At 37.6% G+C, this 18,429-nt stretch overlaps 1 protein-coding gene across 2 annotated transcripts in view; it reads right to left on the bottom strand.

Moving 5' to 3' along the window:
• Positions 1–12,322: 12,322 nt before the first annotated feature.
• The window catches only part of CCNJ (cyclin J), a 29,398-nt gene continuing 23,291 nt past the window's right edge, over positions 12,323–18,429 (bottom strand). For both annotated transcript variants that reach the window (XM_072626375.1, XM_072626369.1), the window contains exon 6: positions 12,323–15,492. In XM_072626375.1, coding sequence (XP_072482476.1) covers positions 15,078–15,492 — 415 coding nt within the window. In that variant the 3' untranslated portion in view covers positions 12,323–15,077. The remainder of the gene's footprint in view (positions 15,493–18,429) is intronic.

Here is an 18,429-nt window from a genome sequence, read left to right as displayed (position 1 = left end):
AACATCAGGGGATAGGGGGAAAAAAACTTCTCTCATATAACTGGTAAGCTTAACGTTATAAGGAATAGAAAGTACTGCATAGGAGATTAGAAAAACTGACAAATAATTCATATGCAAAATGATTGAAAGGAGAAGCATGGGAACATTATTCTTTTCCTCAGATATTTATCTGCCAATGCAGAGTATAAAGAAGAACCAAAATGCAGTTGAGACCTTAAGAAAAAGTGCCAAGTGTTGTCATGTTTGAGGTTCTCAAACATACCCTTAAGCAGTTGGGGCAATGCCACAGAACAATGATTATATCAGAAAAACACTTTGAGTTGTATCTGAATAACCTAATCATGAGCCAATCGGACTGACTCTTTTAGCACCAAAGGAGGTGCCAAACACAACCACAGTAGATAAGTTGCCTAGAGAAGAAAAATATAGAAACAACATATTTGCTCCCTTGGCAGTTTTCCTGCTAGTTTTTTTTTTTTTTAACACAGTTTATAACAGAAAAAGCAATTCCAACTTTTGGTCAGGTAATACTTCTTTTTAAAGCATTTGCAATATGGACCACAAAAGAAATTTTTTTTTAAACATTAACCGAGGCACAAATAATATTTATGTTGCTAACTTCACAATCTCTTGACCTAATTGTCTCCACTGTATTACTAAGAATTAAAGGACCCTAACTTATTGTTGTTATCTAAAGTCCTATGCCTAATAGCTTAATTTTAGACAACCTCAGATGTTCCCCTACCCATAATCTATAATTGAATAGATCTGGTATTAAGCTTACAAACCTTTAGACTATAGGAAATTGCCACCAATAGTAAGGACATTGCAGGGATACAATATCTCCCCAACTTCATGTCAATTCCAGGCAGGATTAGATTATCCACTTGCATTCAGTCAGGCTTAAAGTCTGCCAGGTGTCAGTGGGGAAATTGAGTCAGGAGAATCCTACCTCAGCCCATGCTGAACAGCCACTCTCCCATCCTTCCCTTGAGATCATCTATGCAGTTCATACCAGCATCTCATCAACTTACTGGCATCATGTATTGGAGGCTCAGATCGCCTTTCTTGCTACCCATACCTGGAGTTACACTTAAAAGAACAGTCACTTGATAGTCCCCTAACATCTAAAAATGGCAAGTTCCAATAACCAGGTTTCAAATATGATTATAGCTTCACTTTGGCTAAGGAACATCTTTTGAGGCAAGTCTTAAGTGGCTTGCATTTCTTTCTATACATGTTCTAGTTCCTGATTAAATGGCAATCATAAAATCAAATTTACCATTAAAACCTTGACTTTTCCATCAATGCCAAATTTTACCCAAGGTTAGTTATCTTGCTCTAGGAAATTTAGACTGAAATTTTTTTCTCCAAACTAAAGATGTCATTGATTTATTCTCAGTAATTAATTCAGTCTATTGTTTTAATACTAATTGCTTTTACCTCACTTTGTAACATGTCCAATTTTTCCCCCATCACTCCCCTCCTCCTGCTTCCTAATATCTTGCATTCTGATTACTCCTTCCCTCAATGTACCCTCCCCTCCATCGCACCCCACCTCTCTCCTATCCCCATCTTCTCTCTTTTCTTGCAGGGCAAGATAAATTTCCATACCCCTATCCCTGTAGTTCTTATTTCCCGATTATATGCAATAAAAATTCTCAATATTCATTTCTAATACTTTGAATTCCATCTTCTCTCCTTCCCTCCCTTCCCAGCCCCACTGAGAAGGAAAGCAATTCAATATAGACTAAATATGTGCTGTTTTGCAAAAGACTTCCATAGTAATCATGTTGTGTAATTACTAATTATATTGCCTTCTGACCTACCCTATCCCCCCTTATTTTTCCCCCCTACAATTGACCTTGTCCTTCTAGAAAGTGTTTATTTTTAGTGACTCCCTTCTCCCATTTGTCCTCCCTTCTAACATTCCCCTCCCTCCACTTGTCGCCTCCTCTCCTACTTTCCTGTGGTGTATATACATTTTCATATCAAATTTAGTGAGCATGTTATTCCCTCCTTCAGCTACATGTGGGAAGAGTATCTTTATTTTTCCCCCTCTCCTCTTCTCCCTTATCTCCTCCACTGAATAAGATTTTTCTTATCTCTTTTATGAGTTATAGCCTGCCCCATTCCATTACTCCCTTTTCTCTTCCTGGAATTTTCCTCCACCCCTTAATTTTTATTTTATGTGTGTGTGTGTGTGTGTGTGTGTGTGTGTGTGTGTGTGTGTGTGTGTGTGTAGATATCATCTCTTCTGATATAACACACCCCGTACTCTCTATGTGTATGTGTGTGTATGTGTGTAGATATCATCTCTTCTGATATAACACACCCCGTACTCTCTATCTATGTGTATGTGTGTGTGTGTGTGTGTGTGTGTATGTACAATCTCTCCAACTACCCAAATACTGAGAAAAGATTCAAGCGTTAAAAATATTTTCTTTCCATGGAGTAATGCAAACAGTTCAGCTTTAGAGAGTCTTTTATGATTTTTCTTTTCTGTTTACCTTTTCATGCTTCTCTTGATTCTGGTCTTGGGAATTCAAATTTTTAAATACAGATCTGGTCTTTTCCTCAACATGAAATCTTGAAATTCAACTATATCACTGAATGACCATTTTTTTCCTTGAAGTATTATATTCAGATTTGCTGGGTAGGTGATTTATGGCTTCAGTCCCAGTTCCTTTGACTTCCAAAATATCCCACTCCAAGCCCTTCGATCCCTTAATGTTGAAGCTGCCAGATCCTGTGTTATCCTGATTGTATTTCCACAGTATTCAAATTGTTTCTTTCTAGCCGCTTGTAGTATTTTCTCTCCTGCTAGTTTTTATTCCAGAGAAACATACAGGAAAAAAACATAAGGGAAACTCTCCCAGGATATTAGACTATGTAACTATGTCCTTCCTGAAATCCAGAAGCTTATCTGGATCTGATACTTGCTCTACATGTGGTCAAATCCATTTAAAGACAATAGACTAGCCTAATAATCTATAACCTATAATCTATAACCAATTTCCTTCTGAAATACCTAGCTGTCCTTACATATAGTTAGTAGTTATCACCTATTGATATATAATTCACCTAATCCCATCCTGCTACTCCCTTCCCTATGGTTTCTCCTCCCTTTCTCTTCTCTTCTCACCTCAGAAAAGATATTCCTTTAACAAAACTTTCTAATCATAAAAAGACATTTTCAACTAATTTCCATGTGTCATTGTTTGAGCTATAGCCTTTCCAAGCAGGTAATATCATTGCCTGTTTTTGCCATTAATTAAAAAAATCTAATCCTCATACTTTTTGAGGCATTCATCACCCAGCAATAGGACAGTATTAATGTTGCTATGGCAAATTGGGAGAATATAATGGTTTGAGATATGAGACATGGAAGACTGGATGAATCTACCAGGCTTATTCTAACTCATACCTCATAGGGTTCAGTAGTCCATTTGTGGCAAATGTGTGCAAATATTTATTACATGAAATTCAGAAGAATCTGTGGATTAGGGCTATATGTTACCCAGCTTCCCTATTCTAATAATGAAACCTTGTTCCCATGACTACCTCAGTGTCGGTTGTATGATATAGATTCCCTTCTGTAGGAACTGTTGCCTATTCATCAATATTGATATTGACTGTCTGGTATCTTCCCCAAGAAAATACATAAGAGAAAATAGAATACTTGAAAAGGTAAGCTTCCAAGGACAGAGTGAACAGCATTTTTTTTAACAACAAATTCTGTCATTGGAAGAACTCCACTCTTTATAGGTGGGCAGTATAGCAAGATAAAAAATGTTCAATGCCTTGGTTTGCATTCCAGTAGCCCCCATCAGCCATTGGACACTAGGTTATAGTGAGTAGTAAGGAAACCTCTAATCCTTTCTGAAATGCTCTCTGAAGCTTGCCTAGAACCTGTGGTCCTCATCAGAGAACATTTATATGTGAAACAGATATAGGTAGACAACTTTAGAAAAATGCTACTATCGATAGAGCAGATGAGGATATGTAATCAAAGAGCACATGCTCCAAAAGTGACCCACTGCCACAGGGATGTGCACCTTGCAAAGGTGGCAGATGAATTCTAATATTAAATCTTACTCTATGGTACCATGGCTTTGTTGGGGCTACCAATACCTTCAGCAGGCCCTATGAGTCCCCTAATGTGCTAGCATATAGTGATGCAAGTCCTTTGTTCAGGTAAACTGCCAATAATGCTGAGGATTTAAATTCTTGCTCATCCCTTTGCCTGGATAGCTGGCTAACAGAGCTTGATCTAGGATCTCTTCCTGACAGTTTTGTAGCATTATGACCTTCCCTTGGGAAGAGTCAGTTATAGCCACCCCGTTTATGAACCATCATTATATATACTCTGGGGAAATGGCTCTCAAACTTTTGGTCTTGAGCCTACTTTACACTCTTAAAAATTAGAGGGGACCCTTAAGAGGTTTTTTTAATGTAAGTTATACCTATCAAGACTTTCTGTTGTGATAAAACCTGCATTTCTCTGACACAGCTTCCTTCCCCATGCTACCTTCCTCTACTCTGCACCCTAAGCCAACATGGAGTAGGCCCAGGATAATGCTATCCCTGGGACTTGACTTCCCTGGTACTGCTTCCTGGTCATCAAGTGACATAAAAAATCTCAGACGTACAGAGTCTAGGTATCTCAAATTTGGTGGGTGTTAAAGCCCATGTAAGTCATCATACTCTGTTGTCTTACTGATCAGATATGTTTCTGTGAGAAGCCAAGAGAGGTCAAGCATAACAAAATTGAACTGTGCCACCTTATTCTTGTTGCATGTATTTGATGTGTTCAGGTAAAGCAAATTCTCTTTTGCTAAGTGTTCAGTGTCTTACAAGTTTCAAAACTGACTTTGATCTAAGGGAATGCTGGTATTAAGGCTGCATCTCTGACAATCTTATTGGAATCTTGGTATTATTATGAAAATTGTTTTGATTTCAGGGGACCTCCAAGGGTTTTGGACCATATTTTGAGAGTGTGGGAGAAATAAAGACTTCATCTGAGATTACTCTTTCTCAAATTTCCAACTTTGAGGCAGTACAATGGTTAAATTGTGTCTCATTGCAGAGACAGATCACCTGGAGAAAAAAAAGGCACCAAGCATAAATGTCCAAATAAAATCTGGGCCTCTGTGAAATAAAGTAAATTTTGGTTATCAGTTAGGATTATAACTGGGTACTTCTAGTCCTTTGAATGATGACCTAGTTTCCAGAGCAGCATTTCTCAAATCATTATAATGTAGTTTCTTTCCATATATATGTCTATATTTCATTATATAATCACCACCACATAATGATTGCACCCCGTGTTTTCAGTCCAAAAATTAGTTTATAACCTTTCACTGTGTAATCATCACATTATATAATTCTGTTTGTCACACTACTTAAATGGTAAACCGAGTAACAACGGATTCACCAGTGGCATATGGATACGCATTTTTCTCTCTTGCATTGTGAGCTATGAGCCTACAATTCTCAGTACACGCTCATTGTCAAATATTCAATTTTAACATATATTCATGAGAATTCTGTGTATCCTAATCTTGCACCAAAGATGGTTTAGTAATAAATGATTTTAGGTAATACCAGCAAAATTTGACCACATAATGGTCACATTCCACTTTTTTTGCAAAGAAATTTGGCATAAAATCTGTGACAATTATGCGGTGAAAGGTGATAACTGGTTGGATTCATGTATTAGTGGAAAGCATATGGGTATTGGGAACTCTGGAATTTGGCCACAGTGTTCCTAGGAGTTTCTCTTTTTGGATCTCTCTCAGGCGGTGTTCTGTGGATTCCTTGAATATTTATTTTGCCCGCTGGTTCTAGAATCTCAGGGCAGTTTTCCTTGATAATTTCATGAAAGATGATGTCTAGGCTCTTTTTTTGATCATGGCTTTCAGGTAGGCCCATAATTTTTAAATTGTCTCTCCTGGATCTATTTTCCAGGTCATTTGTTTTTCCAGTGAGATATTTCACATGATCTTCCATTTTTTCATTCTTTTGGTTTTATTTTGTGATTTCTTGGTTTCTCATAAAGTCATTAGCCTCCATCTGTTCCATTCTAATTTTGAAAGAACTATTTTCTTCAATGAGCTTTTGAATCTCCTTTTCCATTTGGCTAATTCTGCTTTTGAAAGCATTCTTCTCCTCATTGGCTTTTTGAACCTCTTTTGCCAATTGAGTTAGCCTATTTTTCAAGGTGTTATTTTCTTCAGCATTTTTTGGGGTCTCCTTTAGCAGGGTGCTGACCTGCTGTTCATGCTTTGACTACATGTCTCTCATTTCTCTTCCCAGCTTTTCCTCCACCTCTCTAACTTGATTTTCAAAATTCTTTTTGAGCTCTTCCATGGCCTGAGCCCACTGGGTGGACTGGGATACAGAAGCCTTGACTTCTTTGTCTTTGCCTGATGGTGAGCATTGTTCTTCCTCATCAGAAATGAAGGGAGGAAATGCCTGTTCACCAAGAAAGTAACCTTCTATAGTCTTATTTCTTTTCCCTTTTCTGGGCATTTTCCCAGCCAGTGACTTGACCTCTGAATATTCTCCTCACACCCACCTCACCTCCTGATCCTCCCAGCCAGTGCTTGGGGTCTGAGATTCAAATGCTGCTTCCCAGCCTCAGGGCTTTGGGCAGGGGCAGGGCTGCTATTCAGTGTGAGATTAAGTTCAGGTGCTCAGGTCAGGTCAGGGCAGGGCTCAGTTCCCTCAGGGGGTTTATGCAGAGACCTTCAACAATGGATCCAGGCTCCTGCCTGCTTGGGGAGCCCTGGTCTGCTGCTGCCTCAGCTGCTGCCTCCTGAGGGGGCCTGAGTTATGGGGGCACCTCACTCCCCTCTCGACCCGCCAAAGAGACCCTCTCACTGACCCCCGTCACCTGTGGGTGGAGGGACCCGTGCGGCCGCTGAAGATTCTGTCTCAGAAGCCTGCTCGGATCTGCTCTCGGTGCCACGGCCGTGGCAGGGCTGTGCTGGGCTCCCAGTCCGCGGCGCCCAGTCCGCAGCGCGAAGGACCTTTTGCAAGAGGTTTGCAGGTCCCTCTGGAACAGAAATCTCCTTTGCTCCACTGTTCTATGGCCTCTGTTGCTCCAGAATTCGCCGTGAGTTCCTTTTTACAGATGTTCTATGGGTTGTGGGTTCAGAGCTATGTGTATGTGCGTCTTTCTACTCCGCCATCTTGGCTCCGCCCCCCCTTCCTCCTTTTTGTAAACAAGTATTATGTCAATACTCTCCTAATAGTCAACCCAGTAGTATAATGTTTCCACATCAAAAAAAAAAAAAGGCAGCAAGCATTTGATTGTTATAAGTTTTCAGTCATAAAGGACTTCTGTAAGACTAGAAAAGTTTCCTACAGGCAGTTAGGTGGTTCAGTAGATAGAGGCCTGGACTTCCTGAAGTAAGGAAGATGCATTCAAATGCCTTAAGCACTTAGCAATTGTGTGACTTCGGGTAAGTCATGTTGCTTCATCTGTAAAATGGAGACTGACCTAAAAACAGCACCTACCTCTCAGGGTTGTCATAAGGATCAAATGAGATAATATTTGTATGTGCCTGGCACATAGTATATATTTAATAAATGCTTATTTATCTAATAGAAAGCTCTCTGGATTGAAGTCTAACTTGCATAATAATGAGCAACTGAAGATGGGAGGAGGAGGGGGAAGGAAGGGGAAGAGAGAGAGAGAGTGGGGGGAGGAGGGGAGAATGAGAGAGAGCTCACTAGAATGAGCAAACAGATGAGTTCCTGATAGATCACAAAACTGGCATGAAAGAAGGATAGTTATGTTAGAGGATTTATAGGATTTGGAACAAAAACAAGAGTAACAAATTTTTGCTTTGCCCCATAATTTCATCTTTCATGAAGAAGAGGAAGCAATGAAGGTAACTACTGTTCTGAATAAGATGTTAATAGGAGGAACTAGAGAAATAGAAATGACTGGAATAATAGGGGGAAATGACAATTGTTATGAAAAATTTCTGAATAGATGAAGTGGGGAATTCTGGGGATAATCAGATGGGTCCCCTAAATTTTAGAAAATTGACATTGTAGAAATTTCAGAGGTACTGTAGGTACTTGAGACTTAAAACATTAGTTGGTTCAAAAAATGAATGAGAGGGTCTTAAAAGCTAACAGGTAAAAATGCTATCTCAAAAACATTCTGATGATTAAAAGGCAAAGTGCCTAAAAAAATCATCGTGTGGTTGTATGGGGTGCTCTCAGCAGACCTCAGATTTAAAAGTATGTGGGAATATATGAGAGAAGGAAGAATGAGGACCATTTACTAAGGATAAATGCAAAATATGACATGATCCTATTTTTTTTTTTAAAGGCTGGAACCTAGAGTAAGATCAACTGTCTTGTTAAAGTCCCTTTCTTAAGGAACAGTTAAGGATTAAAAAAAAAAAAGGATATAGAGAGTTTTTCTGGGTAAAGGAATAAATCTGTATTAATTGTCAAAGGGTGTGGGATATTACCACTGTAGAAAAAGAACTGTTTTAATATAGACTGCTAAAATATATGTGTGTGAAGAAAAAAGTTTTCACAAGGAATATGGACAGTATTGGAGAAAAAATTAGAGGAATGTAGAGAAATTAATTCTGCTAGACTGCATTTGTTATAAGTTTTTTACTTTAAAAAAAAATGGGTGGAGAGGGAGAGAAAATGTGTTAATTGAAAAAATTAAATAAACATCCCTGAACCAATTCACCTCCCACCCCCAATCCTATTTTTAAAACTTAACTTCCTTGTCAGATTTATGGAGAATGGAGAAATTTATGACCAAACAAGAGATAGAGAACAGTGTGAAGTGCAAAATGGATAATTTTGATAACACGAAATTTAAAAATTTTTGCACAAACCCAATGCAACCAAGATTAGAAGGGAAGCAGAAAACTGGGAAAGAATTTTTGCAATTAGTATCTGTGATAAAGGCCTCATTTCTAAAATATATAGAGAACAGAGTCAGATTTACCGGAATACAAGTCATTCCTCAAAAGACAAGTGGTCAAAGGATATAAACGGGCAATTTTCAGAGGAAGAAATTAAAGTTATCTATAGTCATATTAAAAAATGCTCTAAATAACTATTGATTATAAAGATGTAAATCAAAACAACTCTTGAGAAACCACATCACACCTGTCAGATTGGCTAACATGACAAAACAGGAAGATGATAAATGTTGGACAAGATGTGGGAGAGTTGGAACACTAATACATTTTTGGTGGAGCTGTGAGCTGATCCAACCATTCTGGAGAGCAATTTGGAACTGTGCCCAAAGGGCTACAAAAATGTGCATACCTTTTGGACCCTATACCATTTGGTGCATGTGATTAGTATTGATAGTGCTTCATCGTCTATGGTACCTTTTAGCAAAATATAGTTTCCTTGATTACCTCTTAATTAGGGTTATTTTGCTTTTGCTTTGAGATTATGATTCCTACTCCTGGTTACTTCAGGTAAAGCAAAATAGATTTTGCACTAGCCTCTTATTTTAACTCTTCTTTTTCAGTAATGTTTCTCATAAACTACATATTATTGGATTCTGGTTTCTAATCTATTCTGCTATCCACTTCCATTTTATGAGTGAATTTATCCCATTCACATTCAGTTATGACTATATATTTCCCTCCAAATTATTTTTTTCTGTTTATCTTTTTTTACCCTCTCCCTCTTCAAGTCTGTTTTGCTTCTAACCATTGCCTCCCTTAATTTTCCCTCCCCCTTTTTCCATCCACCCCACCTATTCTCTTATTCCCTTCCCCTCCTACTTCCTGTTGGATAAGAGAGCTTCTATACTCAACCAAATGTGTATAGTCTCTTTGAACCAGTTCAGATGATAGTAAGGTTCAAGTGTTGTTTACTCTCCTCTCCTCCATTTTTCTCTCCACTGTAAAAGATCTTCTTTATGCACCTCTTTTATGAGAGATAATTTCCCCATTTTCCTCTCCTTTCCCCCATCTCCCAGAACGCTATTTCTCACCCTTCCATCTTTTTAGAGATCCTCCCAACATAACCTGTTCATACCCATGTCCTTTGTCTATGCACTCTAACTGCCCTAATAATGAGTTTTTAGAAGATATATGTATCATCTTCCTCTGTAGGAAGTAAATAGTTTAACCTTATTGAATCTTCTATGATTTCTACTTCATTTTATCTTTTTATGTTTCTTCTCAGTCTTGTATTTGAAAGTCAGATTTTTTTGTTCAGCTCTGGTCTTTTCATCAGGAATGCTTTAAAATCCTCTACTTCACTAAATGCCCACCCCACCAACCCAGCCACTGCCCCCCAACATGAATTATACTCAGTTTTGCTAGGTTGGTATTTTTGGTTGTAATCCTACCTCTTTTGCCTTTCAGAATATCATATTCCAAGCTTAATGCTCCTTTAACATGATAGCTGCTAAATCTTATGTAATCCTGACTTTGGCTCCATGGTATTTGAATGGTTTCTTTCTGGTCCTTGAAGTATTTTCCTTTTTGACCTGGGAGCTCTGGAATTTGACTATAATATTCCTGGGGGGGTTTTCATTTGGGGATTTCTTTCAATTTTTATTTTACCACCTGGTTCTCAAATATTGAGGAAGTTTTCTGTTGTAATTTCTTGAACTATGATCTGTAGGCTCTTTCTTGATCATGGCTTATAGGGAGTCCGATAATTCTTAAATCATCTCTCCTCAATTTATTTTCCAGGTCAGTTTTTCCAAAGAGAAATTCACATTTTCATCTATTTTTTCCATTATTTTTTCTTGATGTCTCTCATTTCTTCTAATTCTTGTGGAAAATTCAATTTTGTATTCAAGATTAAGGCTCAAGCTATTGATGTGGCTTTAGTCACCAAAGGCAAAAAAAAAACCCCAAAAAACCAAAAGCTAACCCATAAGGAAACAACACTTCCCAAAACTTGGTGGGTGTCCCATTGCTATACTAGTCACATTCATCTGCCCCAAAACACCCTGCTGACAGGTGATGTAGTTAAATGGCAATTTTTCTGTTAGCAGGGACATTCATTTTTCTCATATTCATCTTTGGGCTAAAAATTTAGTTTGTTTGAAAAATACCTCCTTGAATGATCCACTTTTGCATCATGTTGCACTCAGGACTCTTGATCAAGAAGCCTTATGTGGGGTCAGGTATGCTTTTTGTGATATTTTTCCCCCTCCATAATTTCTATTTCTTAGAGGATGAAATTTTAGGGACATAAGACTCCCACCAGCATGGCTCTCACACTTTTTGCTCAGGGTATATATAGTATTACTCTTTGCCATGAGGAAATGCAGCATACCACAGAAAATGAAATCATTTCATTTACAAGTGTAAGTTCCATACAGTTCATGGGAGACTTGCACGTGTGGCACATCTAGCCAAGTCTCATGGCTGCCAAAATATACCTACCCTTTGATAACTATCCTATTACATCACATAAGGCATTTAATAAATACCTACTCATTGTAAAAATACTACACTTAAAATAACCAGGCAAGGTTAGGAATATCACTGACTATTAACATTTTAAAACTGAAATTCCTCTTGAAAAAAACTAACTTGCACACGACAGAAACCAAATTTTCATTTGGGTAAAAAAACACCAAAAACAAATCAACAAAACAACTGCCTTTGCCAAGCTAGTAAACTCCATGAAGATCCTCCTGTGATACCATATCACAGTGAGGAGGTGACCCTGGGTTCTTAAAAGCTTAAATATACATTGAGTCTGATTCCATAGGCTGGAAAGGCCAAGTCTAACCCAGTGTTAAGACCAGGACTGTCTTTTAAGGACCAGCCTTACTAAATTTGGAGGTCTATCACCAAATCAGTCACAGGGCAATTTATTCTTCAGCCCTAGAAGCTCCCCAAAACCATCCAAGGTGTAATGGGATTAGATCTCCACAGGTGAAGGAAATAGCAACAGGGAGGAAGTCAGATACTTGTTGCATCTCGTATATGAGTTTGAGAGACAGAAGTGAAATTGAGACACCAAAGAAGACTGAGAAATGCTAAGTGTCAGTGACATAGTCTCATGTTAATTTGCCCCATTCTTTCTTCCTCCTGCTCCCTTTTTGAATCATTCCTACTCCCCATCCCTGACTCCCACCCCCACCTCCAATCCCCCTTGGTTCCCTCTCCTGTCCTTGGTCTTTTGTTTTTTGATTCCCTACTTGCTTTCTCTTCACTTTTGGAAAGCAGAGTTCACAATCACACTATTATTAGACATGCATTCGTTGTCCTCTGTATCTAAGCAATGAACATAAGATTAGACTGTAACAAGCTTAACGAACTGAAATGACTAAGACAAATGTGCATAATTACTGCAAGGTAATACCATTTCTGGGATTTCTTTTTATTATCTGTGAATATAACTAAGAAGTCTGACTTACAGTTGAACATGGTTAAAAGAAATGACAAATATCAAGAGCTCATATTTAAACGAATACCAAAGCCATAGTACTCAAAACTAGTTTTATTTTAAAATTCCAAGTGCATAGCACTCATCTAGATTCCATTGTTGTGGACTTTTGCATTATAAGCACTATTTGGAATTAATGCCATAACACATACATTTTGGTTTGCAGTCTGACCTTTAGTAGTGTATTCATTGGACTTTGGTAAAGCCCTCTTATATAAAATTAATCTTTTCACAGTACATGTTTTTGATGGTCTTGTACTCAGAGAAACTCAGACTAGGCAATAAGTTAAACAAAACAAAAAACAAAACCACATATAGCAATAATGAATTGCTTTTAAACTGAAACCTGAAGCTTTAAAATAGCCAAATAAAAAGGGGTATGCAGCAATAATAACCAATTATTTAATCCCTTCCCTAAAATCAATCCATTGTTAATTGGCTGTTTGAACACAGACTGAAAATTACTGTTTTTTAAAAAAGTACTCTTCTGCAACAAGAATGACATTTAAACCAATAAAAGCATTTGACGAGACATTAAGTTACCATAGGCACCAGCTGTTGTTTCAAGTCGGGATCTCAGTCCCAAAACTTTACATTCATCACATATCGAGGTAGTTAAAATACTGAAAGCTTGACTCAAGGTGGCAGTACTGTGAAATGTGAATATAACAGAAAGTTTCCTTTTGCATCAACTTCCCCCAAGTAATTCAAGTTTTCTCAAGGCAAGAAACTTACAAATAAGGAAATACAGATAAGCAATGTTGTGGGGGAAAGCTGTTTTAAAATGGCACTTTAAGAAAGCAAGACTTCCATGCTGAGTGTTTTAAAAGCCTTACCTTGGTGTTAACCGCTACCAGACTTAAGTACTGTTGGAGGACTAAAGCATGTTAAGCACAATTTATTCTTTTAAGAAAAAAGGAAATGGTCCCATAAACACTATAATTCACATATGTGGAACTACCACCAGCATCAAGTATTGAAGTTTTCCTGGGAGAGTTTCCCTTCCTATGCTGAGTCCCTTCTCTATCAAGAGGGATATCACAACTACTTTGACTCCTGCTGCATACCCATATCTTGGAAATAATGTTGACATTTGACTTTAGCACATAAGATGTCAGTCAAATATCAGCCATGTGAATTCCTTTCTCCTGAAGTGCTACTTAAGACAAATTTCTTTAAAGAACTTACTCCTTTTTACGCCAGGAAGACTCCCTTCACCACACCCCCCTCTCCTCTCACAAAGAACACAATATATAGCTAACCGCATAGTTATTGCAATATATTTATTTTCCCCCTTTTAACTTACTACTTCCCCCATCCCAAACACTCCTCATCCTCAAAATTGCTCTTGTGGTCATGATTACTGTTGCATCCACTGATTTAAAAAGGCAGTGGAATTTCAGAGAATAAGTCAGTTCTGGTATTGTACAAACCAGCTGCCATTAAAGCAATTTTGTATACGCGCCTTTAAATAACATTTATTTGTTGGACCCAAAAGTTAGTTATAAATCTCTAACTCTTGTGAAACAAAGTGCCATCCTGGCACAACCTGAGAACCTTTCCTTACAAATGCTTTTTTTTTTTTTTAGGCTCCTCATTTTATAACTGTGCTACCTTTTAAAAAAAAAACAAAAGAAAATTGAACTATCAAAATGGGGATAGGTCACGGATTGCAATAAGAAATACAAAACCTACACATGGATATAAAATGAACCACAGGTACAACCACTTTATAGGGCCTGTGCTTGGATTCTATATTCTCATTTGAAAGCACATGGAAGTATTTTGGCCTAATTACAATTTATAAACATTTATAAATTCCCCTGGTTGTCAATACTCTCAATGTCTCAAAAGCATGCTGCATTACATTAAGTGTTTCCAAATAGTGCAAATTCCCTGAGTTTGTGTTTAAACTTACATTTCAGGCAAATGACATTTCAGGCAAACATGTATGTATATTAAAAACCATGATTTTGTAAACTGAGATAAATTTTGCCCTTAATCTGTATATCCAATAATCCTGTTTGTAAGAGGAAGTTACGTACGGTAATTTCTACTAGTCAATTTAGTATTATTCTACAGCACAGACTGATACTGCAGCACAGCACTCAGTGAATTTGAACGTAGTCAAAGTTAATCTATAAATCAAGTATATTATTCAAAAACATTAGAACATACAAAAATGACCTCTTCAAAAAGTAATACTGCAAATTTCCTTCATACAAAAACTGTTTGGCAAGTCCACAGAAAAGTGGTTTTCCTTGAGACAAATGTCAGCATGAAGTTTCTCATAAGGCAAACCCCATCACAATGAAGTAGGAACTGTCCAAATTATTTTTCTTTCTTTTTGGTAATGAATAATACTTGAAATAACTGGACCTTCACCTGGGGTTTGGACATTTTTGCTATACAGAGTCTTGTGGAAATAACATGCAACAGATTTGAAACATACATAATTATTAGTTCAGTTTTCCCATGTGTACATGATGCAATGAAAAGGATATTTTAAATTCAATTTTAGTGGGTTCAGTGTTTGAAATCTTGTTAGCATTCAAGCTCTGCTTTCCTTCTGAATAGAGCTCTTTCCTTTTAATCTATATTCTTAGAAGTTATGTGAGAGCAAAGTCTGAATCAATGCTTACTGTGACAAATCATCACCTCTCAAAGCAAGGAGTGATGCAAGGATAATGTTCATTTATTTGATAACTCCTGTTGTAAGAAACACTAAGACATGGCTTAACCTCTACTGGTATTGCCAGGGACATACCAACACCAGTCTGCATGTGCCCAAGGCCCTGAACGCTGGTTTGTAAGCCAGCAGGACAAGTCTGTAATGTGTAGGTTGAGGTGTGAGTGCTGGTAGATACTATCTGTGGACAGTTCTGTTGCTCTGACACTGGATGACGATACTGCAGGGAGGTCTGATGTGCTTGATGGAGATACTGAGGCTGCTGAATGTGGACTGGTCGTGTAGTTTGAGATGTAGGATGAAACACACTCAGCTGGCCTTGCTGGGGGACAGGTTGTCCTTTTTGTTTGTTTGCTTCTTTTACATCATTATCATGGGCACTAAAATATAAAGAGAGAGTAAATTCATTATTTTACATAAATATTCATTTTTTAGTACAATCTTAATAATTCTCAAAAACTTCAAAAAAGATAAATCTGGCAAAAGACTTATTATAGCAAGAGCTGACCTCAAAGAAATGATACCACCAGTGCTCTCCCTAGAAAATGATTATGTTATCTTAGAGTTTATGACAGCCAAGAGAAGAGAACGTAGTACGAGTTCTAAAGTTAGATTCAGATTTAATATTAGACTAAGATTTTTCCTAGATTAGGGAAAACAAATTTCAAAAAATTCAGAGGAAAAAGATCCCTGTGATCCTATAGCTTGACACTATAAAATGAAGTCAGTTCAAGAGGAACTAAGGATGCAGAGGAATGCGTTACTCCCATGATAAAGAGAAGGAAGAGACATTTACAGAGAACAACAGAGGCAACTCCAGAAGCTCTTTGATGAACTCAGATTTTTATTAACTTACAAAAATCCGGCACAGAACCTGTGCCAAAGGCCTACAAACACAACAGGGAAACACAGTAGTGTTACTTCACATTCCTATAACCTTTGTTTAGCTATTCTGCAGTCCATAAGCATCTAGTTTATTTTAAGGTCTGTGATACAACAAAACGTGCTGCTGCAAACATTTTGGCATATATGGAGCATTTCTCTCAATGAAGAGTGTACCCATTTCAGTTGTTTTATGGCCAAAATTCCAAACTGCCTTCCAGAATGGGCGTTACTTTGTAGCTTCACCACCAAGGCAAGAAAACACAGAAACGCTGTAAAGACTTCTATGAAATGATGTGAAGTAGAGTCAGCAGTCAGGAGAACCATACACACAATGACTACAGTAATGTAAATGGAAAGAACCACCACAAAATCATAAAAATGGAAACAAAGGACATCAATAAAAATCCAAGTTTTTTTAAAGAAAGAATAGTAAGAAGTCAGCGTGGTACAACAGAAACAAACAGAAAATCTGGGTCCAAATACCATACACTATGTGGCCACATTGAATTAATTTATATTATAATTTGGTTTCCTTGTCTATAAAGGGAGAGAAAGCATGGACTGCACCCTGTGGGAACTCCCAAATAAGAAAAGTACCTCGAAGAATGCAGGCCTCCATCTTTTTCTACAACTTATGGTAAGAAGAGCTAACATTTATATTGGGGATTACTACGTGACATTATGTTAAGTGCTTTAGAATTACTATTTCATTTGATCTGCACAACCATTATGGGAGGTAAGTTTTATAGCTGAGAAAACTGAGGCAAACAGAGCTGAAGCAACTAGACCAGGGCAACACAGCTAGGAAGTGTCTGAGGCTGGATTTGAACTCAGGTCTTCCTGACCCCAGGACCACTGTACCACCTACCTTCCCCTAAGTTCTAACAATGTATTAGAGAGTGACCTGGGACCCTCAGAGGTTAAGTGACTTGTCTAGCATCACAGAAACAGTACGTATCAGAGGCAGGATGGATTTGAACTCAGGGTTTCTTGATTCTGAGGCCACCTCTCTATTTGCTCTGCTATGATGACTTTCTCTTCTATAAAATGGAGATAATGCTAACATCCATCTCACAAATCTGTTGTAAAGAAAGTACCTAAATGTAAGTAAGCACATTACGATTTTTAAGTCAGAAAGGCTAAGGACCAGAATATCTAAAGACTAAGTCCAATACAAACATTTGCATATCTTCTAAAGGGCTTAAGAAAAAAATCTACATTGGATTAAGAGTCACTTCACGTAGCTGGTAGCTTGATGAGTGACAGAAAAGCAGTAGAATTACTAATTACTTTCCTTTTACCATCTCTATCAAGGGGAACAGTCTTCAGATTGAAAAGGACAGAACAGCAATGATGAAGATAAATGAGGTGATAGTAAAGAGACTACCTGCTAGCCATTAACCTGTTCAAATGACCTGATCAGATTGTAGCAGAACACAACCTACTGCCCTGAAAGTACTTGCAGATGTGATTGCTAAATGGTTACCTGAGATACGGACTTAACTATGAAGGTGCTATGTTGATGATCAATGGTGTCCCAATTTTTAAAAAGGCTACGTAGACTGAAGACTTTGATATTCCCTATAGTAAATGTCTATAACAAACTGCCTTCTGGATATTTAGAAAAAGAAAGTAAGACCTGGCCTAAGGTGACCAGACTTGTAGAGTAGGGGGATGTCGTGGACAAAGTATACACATGGATTTAGCAAGGTAGTAAACAAAGTCTTTCCTAATATCCTTGTAGACAAGAAATGTAGATTGGATCATAGTACAGTTAAATACAGAGGTACAGGAAAAGAACACTGGCTTCAGATTCAGGTCTAGTTTTATTTGTCATATCATACTTTTAACTTATTTGGGCTTCAAGTCTATACTAAGACTGCCAATCTGGGGTTGTGGAAAAAGAGGGATACTATTACACTGATGAAGCTGTTTAATGGTCCAGTAATTCTGGAAAGAAATTTGGAAACACAGCATGCAAAAAAAGTGGTTAAATATCCATATCCTTTGATCCAAAGATTCCACTGTTAGGCATACTTTATAACCCAAACAGGTTAGTGAAAAAAGCCCCCCTGCCCCCAGACACCAAAATATTTATAACTATACTTTCTATAGAACCAAAGAACAAGAAACCAAGTACATATCTATCAATTAGAGAAAGGTCAAACAAGTTGTAGGGCATGGGAAAGGAATACTACTATGTTGTAACAAACGACGACTATGGTGAATTCAGAGAAGCATGGAAAGACATCTAAGAACTGACGTAAAGTGAACTAAGAAAATGACAACAATGTTAAATGGAAGAAACAACATCAAAGAAAATGTAACTGAATATTGTGTAAATTTATTGACTGAACTTGGCCCTAATCAAGAAATATGAGAAAAACATCTGCTCCCACTTATTCCATTTTAATAGCTTTAAGAGAAACAAG

This window comes from Notamacropus eugenii, chromosome 1 (assembly GCF_028372415.1).
Source record: "Notamacropus eugenii isolate mMacEug1 chromosome 1, mMacEug1.pri_v2, whole genome shotgun sequence".
Lineage (NCBI taxonomy): Eukaryota > Metazoa > Chordata > Mammalia > Diprotodontia > Macropodidae > Notamacropus > Notamacropus eugenii.
Note: the sequence above shows the minus strand (reverse complement) of the source record. Positions and strands in the feature narration are given on the sequence as shown.